This window comes from Nothobranchius furzeri, chromosome 12, assembly GCF_043380555.1.
Source record: "Nothobranchius furzeri strain GRZ-AD chromosome 12, NfurGRZ-RIMD1, whole genome shotgun sequence".
Taxonomy (NCBI): Eukaryota; Metazoa; Chordata; class Actinopteri; order Cyprinodontiformes; family Nothobranchiidae; genus Nothobranchius; species Nothobranchius furzeri.
Window position 1 is genome coordinate 28,742,864 of NC_091752.1, and position 14,707 is coordinate 28,757,570.

Below are 14,707 nucleotides of genomic sequence, written 5' to 3' on the forward strand. Positions count from 1 at the left end.
GGGACATTCTGACATTATTCCTCTCAAAAAAAGCCTTTGTATTCATCTTCTCAGTGAAGTTTTGGGATAGATTTTTTCTGCTACATCACAGACAGGCACGGCATGTTTTAGTCAAAACAAAACTAAAATAAAACGTTTCCTGTTTAGTAAACTTTTGGTTTTGCTTGGAAATAACAGGATTGCTAGATAAAGATAAACACTTCAGTTTTTTTTTTAAATTGAAAACAGAAAATTTATAATAAACACACATGAAAATAAATTCTCTTTTTAACCATTACCTGTTCGGTTTTAATCTGATCAAAGTTCCTACTGCATTAATTGCACCTGAATCGGCCATTGATTTGGTTTTAAATGATTCAGAGGTTGAATCTGATGTAGTGTCTCGTTCTAACAGATGTTTGTGTTTCAGATGGTTCTCTGCTGAGATGGTGGATAGGAGGTCCTGGCGCTGGAGTAAAGCAGTCTTCCTGGGGTGGAGGTCTGATGGGAAGCCAACAGTGTTCCTGCAGTCTGCAGGAGAACTGTGACGACCTCGGGCACCACACCAACAGCTCTGTATGGTACTGTATCCATTCCTGCCACTGGTTATTCTGGTCATTACTCTTCTTCCTAAATGAAAATGTCTTTTTGGAGGATTGGTTTGTTTTTTCTCCTGACTTTTTCTTTCTGATTTGTTGCATCATGTTGAAATTCTATTCATTCTATTGTTTCCTTTTTATAGGGCTATTGATTCTGGAGTGTTGACCAATAAGGAGTCACTTCCTGTCAGATCGCTGGTGCTGGGAGACATCCAGATTCCTGGATTCCAAAGTGCCTACAAGGTGGGACCTCTCCATTGTCATGGAGACAGTAAGTTTAAGATAGAACCTAAATAAGATGTGCCTATTTGGTTTGTGTAGTACCATAATTCCTTAGCTTGTAAAATGTAATCATGCTTTTCAGAAAACATTTGGAATGCTGCGTTTTTTGACATGGAAACGTCATACCTCCATTTTCCGACGTTCCACGGAGAGCTGAGCGCAGACATCTCCTTCCTGTTTAAAACCACCTCATCCTCTGGCGTCTTCCTGGAAAACCTGGGCATCAGAGATTTCATTCGGATAGAGCTCAGCTGTAAGGAAAAGCTTTTAAAGAGGTTGTAATATGCAAAACTCCCATTCTGTGCTGCCATGTGTGTCTTAACCGCCTCTTTTAACATGCCAAGCGCCATAAAAATATTTTGTCAGTGATTGGTTTTAGGAATTATGTAACTAAAACAAGTGGTTTCAAAAGGTTTGTAATGTCACAAATGGGGACGGTTGAATATAACCACCTTTCACCTGAAGAAGAGCCACTCCAAGGCCCTCCTTGATATCAGAGCTTCTCAGCTTATAGCAGCCTGAGTTGGGGATGGGTAGGCGTGGCCAGCTCCAGCTTGTTTTCTTAAAGTGACAGAGCCCTGAAGTGGCTCATTCTGGAAGGTACTGAAAATGTCTTGAACAGAAATGCTGAAATGACTTTATGTGAGAAATTTAGTGCAAAGAACTTCATAATTATATTTTGTATCGACCATAGAACTATAATAACATGAGAAAAAAGTTATAATGTGCCCCCTTTATGATTCGAACTTTATCATCATGTGAGCACAACCTGAACATGAAAGTTAAACTGAGCTAGAGGTGAAGTTCCTGTCTAGTATTCTACTTCAGTCCATGAAAACTTCAAAAATAGTCTTTTTCCTTCGGATTTTCTGACCATTTGGCCTGCATAACCTATACACGTCATGAAGCAGACTGAGGGGGAGGAGGTGGGATTTTTCTCAAATCTACATTAAGCTTTGATTTTCTCCCTCAGCCGCCACCGAGGTCCTCTTCTCCTTTGATGTGGGCAACGGTCCGCTGAAGGTTAGCGTGAAGGCTGGCTTCCCGCTGAATGACAACAGGTGGCATCACATTCAAGCTGAGCGAAACGTGAAAGAGGCATCACTTCGCCTCGACGGGCTCCCTGCGGCCACGCAGGAGGCTCCTGCTGATGGACACATTCACCTGCAGCTTAACAGCCAGTTATTTATAGGTCTGTGACAAAACTTTTAAAAACCACAATGAAATGCTGACTTCCAGATTTAGTTTATCGCTTCTGTCAGTTGTTGTCAGGCTTAGTTAGGTCACATTTTCTTGTTCTAAGTCTCTCTTCATATCTTATCCTTCGTTTTGCTCTAACTGCTCACAAAACCCAAATGATGGATTGACCCCAGGGTTTTGTTTTCCTGCAGAGGGACACTAAAACCCTTTTTTTTTTTTTTTTTTTTTTTTTTTTACAGATTTACTTTTGACAAACAAGTTACAAACAAGTGTTTCAAAGTATTCTTGTCCTAGAGGAGTAAAAGCTGCTGTCTGGGGCCATGTCCTGTGTGGTAACCAGGGGAGGTTCTAGACTAACTTCAGAGAGGGGGCCAGGCTGAGGCCGGCTGCTATAAGTCCTTCTTACACTTTGATCAGCTCGGCCTGAGTCAGGTGGGGACAGCCCGCCCCCAGAGTGTAAACACACCTGTTAATTTGTAGGAAAATGTAAGTATTTCAACTTTTAGTGTGTTACAACAATGAAACATCAATTTAAGTACTGTTGTTTCAGTTTTTCAATAAGTTTCATAAACATAACCCTTTTGCAAAATAATTTTTATATTTTAGTGACTAAATAAAAGTGTTTGTTGCAGCAACCAATGAAAATCACATGCTTTGTCTCCACGTCTTGCAATACGTTAAATTATCGAAAACAAACAAACAAATGATAAAATTCAAATGTATTAATGCTTAGGATCTGCCCTCAACAGAGGGGCCACAGGGGGATCTAAACTTGCTGTCAGGGCGGCACTGGCCCACCCTAGATCTGCTCTAGAACCACACCCTGGCCACAACCTCTGAAGAGCATTAGAACTCCATCCATTAGTCGAGGGTCCTGACAAGCCTTGATGAAACTCTGAACCTCGATGGGAAACTCATCAATGCTGCAGCCTTGAAAAACTGTTTATCTCCTCATAACTGGGCTGAAGGTTGACAGTTTGGCAGTCTGAGACACTTATAATGGTGCAGGGCCTGAACTCTGAGGACAGCTGGAGGTTGAAATGGGAAAACTCACAAAGCAATAACGCCTGGGTTTGAATTAATCCAGACAGGCAGGACAAACAAACTGTCAGGATGAAAGTGACAGCTCACCAGGTTCTGGGATGTTAACAATCAGACAGTGCCTCTAAAAGAGTTATTTTAATCATGGATCAAACCGTTCAACAGTCAGGAAATAGATAAGTGTTTATGTGTTTATTCATTTAGCAGACGCTTTTATCCAAAGCGACTTACAATTTATAACCTATAGGGCGTGTTGTGATCTGAAAAAAGTGAAAACTCATTCTCAGATTATTTTCTAAGAAAATATTTACAACAGGAAGTTTTAGACAGCAAAAAAACAACTCTACATTACATGTGATTTCATGATTTTTGTGTCAGTTCGTCTTTTGGGACAAATCATGAGCTGCATTCTTCATCAACAGAAAAATAATTCAAATTTGCATCTCTTTAGGAGGCACAGCTTCCAGGCAGAAGGGTTTTCGAGGCTGTATCCGCTCTCTGCGGCTGAACGGAATCACTCTGGACCTGGAAGATAGAGCCAGAATCACCCCCGGGGTTCAGGCAGGATGTCCAGGTCACTGCAGCACCTACGGGTCGCTGTGCCAGAACTTTGGTCGCTGTGAGGAGGGAAAGAAAAGTTTTTCCTGCAACTGTGGTTCATCTGCATACACTGGCGCTTTCTGCGACGAAGGTAAAGGCTTTAAAACTATCTCACAAATGACTAAGATGTGGATTTAATCTTTTAATACAAGTGTCTCAGAAGGGTTTTGTCAGCTTCAAACAACTGGCTTTCACTTTGAAGAATTCATGCATTGTTGCATCCTGAAGAACCCTGAGAATCTGAAAGTGTAATCTGTTATGGACTGTTTACAGAATAAAATCAGGTCTTTTGAGAAATCCAGTTTTATGCAAGTCAGAAAACTTCAAACTTTCCATTCGTGCTTAAAAGTAAGCTCTTGCTGCCCCTTATTTTTTTGTTTTTTAAGCTATAAGAAGAACACTGAGTCATCTATGGCGCAGCCTCTTGTGTATTCAATAATTAAGAGCCCCAGCTGTGCAGCTTGTTGGATCTCCACAGGTGGATCTGTTCGGGAAGTCATAACTCTGACACATGACTGTGATATAATTAGAAAGCTGGGTTTGGAAGGTTTTTAGCACCTGTCAGCTGGTTTTTCTGCTGCTGCTTTTTGAACCGGCTTGTTAATTAGGTGATGTCAGTGCAACACGAGCCCCGCACATATATGAATATGAGATCAGGATCCTCCAGGGGGTTTAGTTCTTATTTAGAGTGTGAAGACATCATTTATGTACCATGCAAATTAGATGCAAATTTTATACTGTGTAGAAGAATGTTTATCTTTTCCTTGCTTGTACAGAAGAATGACTTTGGCCAGCATTTGCACTGGTGTTTAAAGACAATCAGAAACATTTGGTCTTGTTTCAATGTTATTGTTGCGTGAGACAATGATAGTCAAAGTTACTACTTACTAATGTGTAACATCTATTTTTTTTAATTCACATTGTTAAAGCTCTGTTTAACTCATTTTTTATGGCTTTACTTTGGTCTCTAGGTTTTTAATGCTTTGTGGGTCGTTCTCTGTGGAATGAAAGCTCTGGCGCTCCTGTTTCAGAAAGCAGAAGTTAGTCAGAGAAGTGGGGGGAAGAAAACAGCAGGAGCTTTAATCATTATTATTTCCTGATATCCGTACATGTCGAATCTGATTGGGCTAACAGCAACGCAACTCTTCCACTGCCTCCGTTTGCTCTGCTATCTTGTGGAGATGTTAATGCTAACAGTTAGCTTCTACTAGCTGAGTTGCACTTTGTTCTCTCCTGGATGCTAAATGAACAACAGTCTTCCTGGGTCGCAAACCAAGAGTGAGTACATGAATGCTAATCTAGTGTGACATAGATCCGTGGGGGCTTTCCTGACCCGAGAGTTTCCCATCTGTTTTCTATCGGCGGCTAATGCAGAAAATAGGGCTTGAAGACCATTCCCACGTTCAGTATGCATTTTAAACTCAGAGTGAACCATCATATTTCTATGCTTCAGCACACATTGGGGAATTGACAATAAAGATGATTCTGATTCATATTTCAAAAAGTAAAAAACTGTTTCTCAGTGAACTTGTTCTTTCATCTTATCCAATCATGAGAGATTTCTGGTTTCAGGATGTTTTGGATGGAGATTCAAAATATCAAAAATCATACCACATTTTTAACAAACTACTTTGGGGTGGGCCCAAGAAGGCCTAATGATTGAAGGCCCAGCCACAAAAAGCACACATGTACCTGGCTCCAGGACGGGACTCTAGTAATTCCCAGGGCCTGCTCATATTTTGTTGACATTTCCAAGAAATATCCTATAAACACATATTTTCTCCCACCCTTCATCTAGGACCAATTTCCCATAAGATAGCCTGCCAGGGTTAAACAGCAAAGTCTCCTGGACGGCATGGCTCCTATAGGGAGCTCGAACAACTGCACCATAGATAAAGATAAAGAATTTCATTTTTTCCCTACAGATGTCTCTGTCAGCTTCAAGTCTGAAACATCCATCAGATACTACTTTGAGGATGAGACAGCAGTCAAGCCAAACAGAAGCATCATTTCTGACATGACCTCAAGAGCAGAAAGTATCTCCCTCAGCTTCAGGACCAGCCAGAGTCCAGCTCTGCTGCTCTATGTTAGCTCGTACCTCAGAGAGTATCTGGCTTTGGTTCTCAATGAGCAAGGTGAGTTCTCTTTTTGTGTTTTTGCAAGGAATGGATCAGAAAGTTTGACTCTTCCATTGTGAAGTCTTTATTTTGCTGTCCACAGCAGTTTCTCTGTAGATAAACTTCATAAGATGTTTAACAATAAGAAACAGAAGACTTTTTATTCTGGAGGTGTTTGTTGATCTGTTGTTTTCCCATTGTTGCCCAGCTACACGACAGTTGAGACCGCATTTCTTTGGTTTCTATTAAACCAACATTTCCTGTGTGTCTAGGTGTCATTTAATTGACCTGCACCTTTACCAACTTCTGTGTTTATAATCAGTTTGACCAGAAGACAGTGAGCCAAGATTGTCAGCAATAAAAAGCACTAAAAGGTCTGAAAAGTCCAATTAAATCAGAGCCCCACCCAGATTAGCAGTTGTTACACTCCAAACTGGCTCCTTTATTAAAACAGATTTAAGGAAACATGTGGCCAGCTGGTTATTAGTTACCATGGTGACTAGATTTTAGGGAAACTGCTTTAGATTAACGCTCTTGACCAGTGTGTTCAGTGGCCAAACAGAAAAACTGATGCTGGGTGAAGATGGTGTGTTTTTTGTATAAAGGCAGCACAAATGTAACAAAAACCAAACCCCCCTTACATAACTTCCACATTTTCAATAAACAAATAAACTTCCATAAATCAAAACAAATCTCACTGCAGCTAGAAAAGAACAAGTGGAAATCTGTTGCTGTTAGCAACTGCTGAAATGTTTAGCCACAACACACTTCTCCACACCTGCAGCCTGTTGACTGATGTTTGTCAGCTCTCCAATCACCTCTCTGATTTGTTAATTACTGTCATCAGTCCTGTGTGAACACACTGTGGCACATAGACATGTATGAGTTAATTGCTAACAATATTTAGCAGCACTAGAAGTGCTAAAAAATGGAGGAATACAGAATTTAGGTTTTAATCATGGGTGGAACTCGATTAAACATCATTTTAATTAATTGGAGGCTTTCTGATTAATTAATGTTGATTAATCACATTTTAATCGTTCAAGACAATTTGCGCCAAAACAATTTGCTTTTATTAAAATTCTTTTAGTGAGGCACAGATGACTTACCCATACTTTAATAAGTATATTTTTGTAACCACTAGGTCTATTAGTTTACTATGGTCTCATTATAAAGGTAACCTTTATGGGATTTGTTGTAAATATTAGTATGTTTGTTATTGATGAAGTGTAAATGGAGCATTGTAAATTTACCGAACTGAAAACTAGATAGCAGCAGAGCACTGCTAATATAATAGAGATGGAGCGTAGCATTCTAGGGAAGTTCATCTGAGCATTACAGAATGAATATTGTGTGCATGCTTGTCCTACCTGCTGTGCTAAACGTCATATGAAGTTAGTGCTGAAGTTAGTGCCTGCCTGCTTTCTGCCAACTAGAATACATAACGATAAAAAAGTACATTTTTTCTTTCTTTGTTTTTTTTCACGAAGAAGGATTTGTCATGATTTATTTAATGGCAGTTTTAGTTGTTTGGTGCAGGTAGACTTATTTGGCTCTGCTGTTTTGATAGAGGTTTAGCTTGATGATATATATTGATAAATTGGGCATAAATTTTGATGCTAGACTTTTCCACCTCCCAATTAGGGGATGCTCGGGCTCAAGGGGTAAAGTTTTAACACATTTTTTTTACTCAGTGATAATTAACGCGTTAAATTCCGACTACTAGTTATACTTAATTTTTTTCAAGTAACCTCAGTGTTATTATCATTTAAATGGACGAATATGTTTTTTCTACATATTTAGGGGAAACCAAATTGTCTTTTTTTGGGTAAATCCTTAAGCTCAATATTGTTTAAAAATAAGCACATTTAATATTTAAGGTGGAATTTGTGAAATTTTAAACCATTTTGTGAGTTTTGGCAGCCACATTTCTTTTTTTATTTGATTAAAAATGAACAATTGTTTCACATACTTAGAAAGATTTTAGATTTAAGTTTTACCACTTTACATCATTACCCCACTTATATGTAAGTGTAATGTTTTTTGTGTGTTTTTATGCGCGAGTGTAGATGAATTGGAGGTGAGGTATAAAATGGACAGCAGCAAAGACGCAGAGATCTTGAAGAGCAAGGTGAAGAACTTCTCCAACCAGCAGCTTCATTCCGTTTCCATCAGCAGAGTAGCAGAGGGCGTCACTCTGCAGGTATACAGCATCCTGCTTCTGATAACCCATGCTGTTATTATTCATTTTTTTAAGTCAGCTCTTGCATGAGAAGAAACAGGAAAACCAATTAATTCATTTTTTCATGTGTTTGACAGCTGATAACTACATACATATTTAAGGTTACAGCTGGAACAATTCCAGTTACTTCAAATCTTAATTTGTTTTAAATTCTTTAGGTTTTTAGTGAAAAGTCATGAAATCTAGTAAAACGTGAAATTACTGAGATGTCTTATTTTTTTTAATATCATGAACCTACTAGTAAAACATTAGAGAGTTTTCAAGCTATTTAAAATTTTCCATTTTATTTTAGATTGGCAAGCATGACAAAGAAGACTTTAACCTGACATCTGACATTGAATTCAATGGAATGAAGTCACTGATTCTTGGCAGAGTTCACAGTAAGTCAGATGGCATCACATAACCTTAAACTATGAGTGCGAACAGGAATCACGTGGGCATGCAGGATGTTAAAATAAGCACAGAAGATGCACATGCTGCATGAAAAGTCTAAATAAAACAAAAAAAAATCCATCTCACCCTCTTTCTCTGCAGACTCTCTGGAGGTGAACCCAGAACTGGCTCAGCTCAGCTCTCTGGGTTTCACAGGCTGTTTGTCTGCTGTCCTTTTTAACTCCATCAGCCCTGTGAAAGCCGCATTGCTCCACCCAGACACCAGCCCTGTTGCTATCACCGGCCCACTTGTCCGATCTAGTTGTGGCTCCACTTCAGTCAATCCCTACGCAGCAGAAACCACGCGCCACCTGTCAGGTCAGGGGAATCTTTGCTGTTGTGACTTTAGCCAACAAAAACATAAATAAAGACAAAAATTATCAATTTGTGAAAGTTTATGTAATATAAAGTAACACTGAATAAGTTTCCAGTGTATCCCTCCTACTGGTTTAAAGCAGAATTACAACAGTTATAAACAAGCCTGCTGCAGCTAGCGCAAACAAAAAGCTAACGCAAGTCAAACGATACTAAAAAAGCCACAAAGTAAAAAGATCCACACTGTTGGACAAAAAATATTGTTATTCACAAGTCCGTAGCAACTAAGCCAGGTATCATAAACACGTGATTTTGTAACCTCTTGAGGTCCCTCAAACAAGTATAGGCCGCGCCAACGTTCACTTTGGGTTTAGCTCTTTGGTTTGCCTTAAAAGACGTTATTGTCTTCCTTTTATTTACCAGCTTCACCATGATGCCAAAATCAGCATTCATCTTCCTCCTCTTGCCCTTTAATTCCCGGTCGACGAACTGAATTAGCTATTTGCTAGCCTAGCTAGTAAACAGAAGTAGCAGTAAAGCAGAGGTCATTCCCGGGTTTTGACATCAAACACAAAAGTTGTTAGGTGCAGATTCTGGTCGGCAGAGGACTGCTTAATGAACTGACCTGTATTGGAATGTTGTATTGGAATGTTTAGTATGTGAAGTGCCTTGAGATGACTCTTGTCGTGATTTGGTGCTATATAAATACAATTGAATTGAATTGAAGTGAATTGCAGAGTGCTGTCCAATGTGGTCTCACATTTCTGGCTCAAGAACCACTGAAACTAGTTTGAAGGCAACAGCTTAAAGTCTTAAAAACTCTTGAGTGTTGTTTTAAGGAGCTTTCATGTGAGTCTTTTTATGTTATTGAATCTCGTTTTCTCTGTGCTGCAGACCAATCTGGTTCAGAAAGAACCGGTCAGCCTTTGGCCAACGCCATCAGAAGGGACTCGGCTCTAATCGGAGGTATTTGAGCAGCAACGTCATGCTTCTAAAATATTTTAAAAGTCATTAACTTTTAAAATGTATTCATGTTTATTTCAGGACAAGTCAATAAAAATGTCAGTTTCATTCTGTGTAAATGACAGATCAGAGTTATTTCTCAGTTATTAACAAAAATAAATCTTATTTAACATTATTTATGTGCTGCAGGTCTAATAGCCGTGGTTATCTTCGGGATCGTGTCTGCATTGGTCATACTGGCTCGATTCCTTTACAGAAGAAGAGGAACGTGTCAGAACCAGGAAGTGAAAAAACAACGAGACAATCCTGGACTGGCGTTCACCAACAAGACCAGCTCACAGAACGGTCTGGCAGAGAGCCAGAAGGAATATTTTATTTAGATGAGGAACTTCTCTGTTAACCAGCAGGTGTTGGAGCTGAGGAGGAGAAGAACACAACTAATCCTCAGACCTTTACTCAGCAAACTGAGCCCAAACACGTTTTTTTGTGCTCGTGTTTTTATTCCGTTTGTGAAAAGTCACATTTTAAATGTGTCAAACAGTTTGTTGATGAATTGTTAATAAATAATGGTGGAAATTTTAAAATGAAAATTTATTATGAATATTTATTAATAATAAAATTAATATATTTGAAAATGTTTGTTTTGAAACTTGGAGTAACATGTAAAATGAATGTTTGTCTTTTTGATCCAGTGGGCCTAGTTTCATCTGAAATTGATATTAAAACATTTTCATCATTTGTTTCTTGTAGAAACAGAATCCATTTCTATGAATCTGTTTTCATTTCATCAGAAACTCTGTTTTTGAATCACTGAATTTCCAATTAATTTGTATTAAAAAATCAGCACATGTCAACCAAACAGAATCATTAAAGCATCTTAAAGGTAGTGGCCAGACTCAGCATTAAAATTGTAGAAATACAGTATAACTACACACGTCATACTAGGTAGCTGCTATTGCTAGCATGGTAAATCACTGTATTTTGTTTACTATCGTGTTCCTAATTTAAACAGAAAATTGTGTTTACAGCTGCAGCTAAAGGTCTGAGCCATATGTCCGTGTCCTACACGTATTTTTAACTAGCATAGGTTTGATCTAAAATAATAACCTACATCTATAAATCCATTTAGAACCGCACCGGTACTTCTGGACTCCAGCAGGCGAGTCCAGTCAGCATCACTGCCGCAGCAACCGTGTTAGCTCCGGTAACAAGTTCTGCTACATTGCAGGGTCAAAATACTGTGTAATGTAAAATTTAGAGAGATGCAAATGTTTTTAAATGTCATTAAATTTCTGAGGTCTTTTGATACAACCACAACTTTGGGATTGGTTGTATGCCACCTAGCCGTTAGCTCATCAATCCTAGATGCCTCATCCAAGCAAGTGGCTGTTTAGAAATCTATCTAGATAAAAACAACATAGCTTTTAGACAGAAATACAAGTGTAAAAGCTAAAATATGATGTTAACATCAGAAGTTAGAATGCAGCAGCTTAACTTTATTTTGTGAGTGCTAGGCAATTTTTATACATTTTTCCTGTCAGAGACCTCATTACTGCAGCGTTCAGGTGCAGAGGATTCTTTTTTTTCAAAGGTCGTCTGACCCTCTGTCAAAACTGAGGCAATTACCCAGAACACAAAGCTCTGATATGTAATTGTGCCTCTCTCTGACCGCTGTGCACTCGCAGTCTGGAATCCCATGATCCAGGTGACAGCAGCTGGCTGGTTGTCAGCCAGTTTTCATTTATAGATCAAAAACAGCTCATTAAGGAAAACAGGAAGAATACAGAATGCACGAAAAGGAAAACAGCTTAGATCATTACCTTTACCTCGGGTGTTTGAAGGGAGGACTGTTTGGGAGGAAAATTTAGATTTGACTCTCAAGTTCGAACATCAAGACAAACTTTCTGTTTAGTTCTCTGCATGTGATCAGATTTGTTTACCAGATGTCACCTGGCTGACTGTAAAGGTGTTTGTTTACATCTTCACGACCTTTTGTTTCCTCCATGTTGTTTATGCAAAAGTGCATCACTGATTGTATTCATCCGTGAAAAATCAGGTTTGAATCAATTATTCCCTGTTTGGCTGCAGAGGTAAAACTCAGGAGGTGAGAAATCATGATGAGATACACATAAACACCTCACTTTTACATGCAGCTTTTCATCCTGCATCTCTTTTCTCCTCTTATGTGGATTGTTTCCCTTTGTTGCACTGCAAGTTTTTTGTAAATGTTATGAAACTAACGCACAAAAGTTATTATATTTACATTTCTGAGCTCAGTTTTCAAAGGGAACATAAGTAAGGAATTGGTAAATTGATCTGTTTGAGTTAAGGCATCTTCTAAGTATCAGTAGCAAACGGTTTGAGAGTAGCGATCGTATTTCCTCACAAGAGGAAGTGAACGCGATTTGAGTTGACCGCAAAACTCAAAGTTTGCTAAATAATTTGATCTCTATAGCGTTTCTACAATTGATCAAATTCTCACCTGAGACATCAGGAAGAACCAGGCAGTCTATTATTTCTATTTCACTATTTTGTTTTTTGGTCTTACATAAACATCCTGACTGCAACATGCTCAAAATCTGCTTTTGTTGGAGTTTTATCGTTTCATGCATCTCACAGACTTCGTTATAAAAATGTTGTACGTGTTTTGTATAGGGGCTGCGCAGTGGCGCAGTGGTTAGAGCAGTTGCCTTGCAGCAAGAAGGTACTCTTCCCAGCCTGGAATCTTTCTGCATGGAGTTTGCATGTTCTCCCTGTGCATGCGTGGGTTCTCTCCGGCTTCCTCCCACAGTCCAAAAACATGATTGTTTGGTTAATTGGTTTGTCTAAATTTGGATGGATGGATGTTTGGTTTAGTTTTTCATTTAAAACTCCCTTTGTACTATCATTTTATAACAAAAGGGGGCAGCAGTGCTTCATTGTAAATTTTTTATGAGCTCTCGTGCAGAATAAACAGTTAAATGTGTATATTTTATCTTTTGCACCTTATTACTAATTTTAACTGACTCTAACACACTCTACATGCATTTACATTTGTCTATCCAAAATAGTACATTTTTAAATTATTTAGTGTTTTTTTTTTTTTTGTTTTTTAAATATGACTAGCTCAGATATGCTGTCATTGTGTCCATGATCTAATATCATGATGCTTGTTTTATTTTTAGGCTTGTCGCTTGATTAAGAGCCTGTAATCCTATCTAGGTAGCAGGCCTCCCTTGATCAAAAGTTAGTGGAGTCTTGTTTTAAGTGAGTCCAGAATAATGTTTGAATAATTCTTTATAGCAGTTTACCAAAGTATTAGTACAAAAAAAAGTATCAAATGAGTTGACGAGATAAAGAGATAAAATTTAGTCTAAGCTATTCCTAATCAGCTGGCAGATGGTTCCCACAGAAATGCAATCAATGTCTTAAAATGTCTTGAACAGATTTTTGGCACATATTAAATATGTTTATGTCTGTGAAAGCAGGTTAGCAAATGGTTTCAGATCTGTATTAAAGATCAAGTTCACAGAGAAACTGTTTTTTGGTTGTTATTTTTCAAATATGATTGGTCACCCTGAGTTTAGCATGCAGGCTAAAGGTAAAAATAGTCTTCTACTCCTATAAATGTGTTATTTGTGAAGATAAAACATCAACGTTGCACACGACTGGAGTCAGTGGTAGAGTCTTGTTGCTGAGATCTAAGGTGAGATATCCAAGAAGAAGAAGAAGAAGAAGAAGAAGAAGAGATCATTTCCATGGCGCCTCTCAAGATAAAAATCATGAGGTGCTTCACAAAAACAAAAAATGTAAAAATACAAAAAATACTTTAGAAAATGGTTAAAAATATATTTAAAATGAGCAAAAAATAGGCAATTGTGTTTAAAAATGTAAAGAGAGAGAGAGTGAATAGGAAAGAGGGAAATCAGTGGATCCTGAGGAAGGTGGAATAGGTGGGGAGAGCAGAATAAAGAGAGTGGTGAAGAAGGTCATACAAAAGCCACTTTCAACAAGTGAGTTTTCAGCTGCTTTTTAAAGGAGTCCACTGAGTCCACTGATCTCAGGCTCAGGGGGAGGGCGTTCCAGAGTCTGGGGGCCACAGCAGCAAATGATCTGTCACCTTTGGTCTTCAGCCTGGTGCTGCACAACCAGTAGGTTTTGATCACTGGACCTCAGGGACCTGCTGGGGGTGTAGGGACTAAGAAGATCATCAATGTAAGATGGTGCTTGTCCATGTAAGGCCCTATAGACCAGAACCAGGATCTTGAAATGAACCCTGAAATTGACTGGCAGCCAGTGAAGCTGGAGGAGAAGCGGGGTGATGTGGGTGTGTTTGGAGGACTTGGTCAGAAGTCCAGCACAGGCATTCTGAACCACCTGTAGACGGTTCAGGGAAGTTCTGCTCAGACACGTGAAAAGAGAGTTACAGTAGTCTAAGCGTGAGGAGATGAAGGAGTGGATAACTGTCTCAAGTTCAGAGCGAGACAGAATGGGACTCAGTTTAGCAATGTTCCTGAGATGGAGTATGAGAGCAAAACGCTTCCGTCAATCCGTGCGTGTCTCCAGGGCCAGATTAAGACTTTGTTGTACCCTGGGCAACAATATTCAAGGGCCCCATCATCTCGACCCAAGAATCACCATAATATGGTCACATGCAGAATATTTTACTGTAATATGCAGTAAATATACTCAATACTCGAAAGTCTAACTGTCATCAGCAGGTGTATTTTGATTTACAAATATTTAAATGCTCATAGAACTACAAATGCACCACTATGTCCCCTATCAAAGATACCCACTCACATACGATGCTATGAAAACAAAACACATCAGCATCTGTATAATCTGGTAAAATTGACCCATCACATTGGGTCAAAATGAATAAATAAGCAACCACTTTGAAACCATCACTTATTGCTATCACTTCTATTGGGAATAACACTTATTCCCAATAGAAA

General features: G+C 38.9%; 1 protein-coding gene across 2 annotated transcripts in view; it reads left to right on the plus strand.

Annotated features, from left to right (window-relative positions):
- The window catches only part of LOC107375799 (contactin-associated protein-like 4), a 68,803-nt gene extending 55,523 nt beyond the window's left edge, over positions 1-13,280 (plus strand). For both annotated transcript variants that reach the window (XM_070542511.1, XM_070542512.1), the window contains 11 exons: positions 410-560; positions 722-849; positions 943-1,113; positions 1,834-2,052; positions 3,553-3,792; positions 5,627-5,836; positions 7,888-8,021; positions 8,353-8,440; positions 8,595-8,810; positions 9,702-9,773; positions 9,960-13,280. In XM_070542511.1, coding sequence (XP_070398612.1) covers positions 410-560; positions 722-849; positions 943-1,113; positions 1,834-2,052; positions 3,553-3,792; positions 5,627-5,836; positions 7,888-8,021; positions 8,353-8,440; positions 8,595-8,810; positions 9,702-9,773; positions 9,960-10,150 — 1,820 coding nt within the window. In that variant the 3' untranslated portion in view covers positions 10,151-13,280. The remainder of the gene's footprint in view (positions 1-409; positions 561-721; positions 850-942; positions 1,114-1,833; positions 2,053-3,552; positions 3,793-5,626; positions 5,837-7,887; positions 8,022-8,352; positions 8,441-8,594; positions 8,811-9,701; positions 9,774-9,959) is intronic.
- The last annotated feature ends 1,427 nt before the right edge of the window (positions 13,281-14,707 follow it).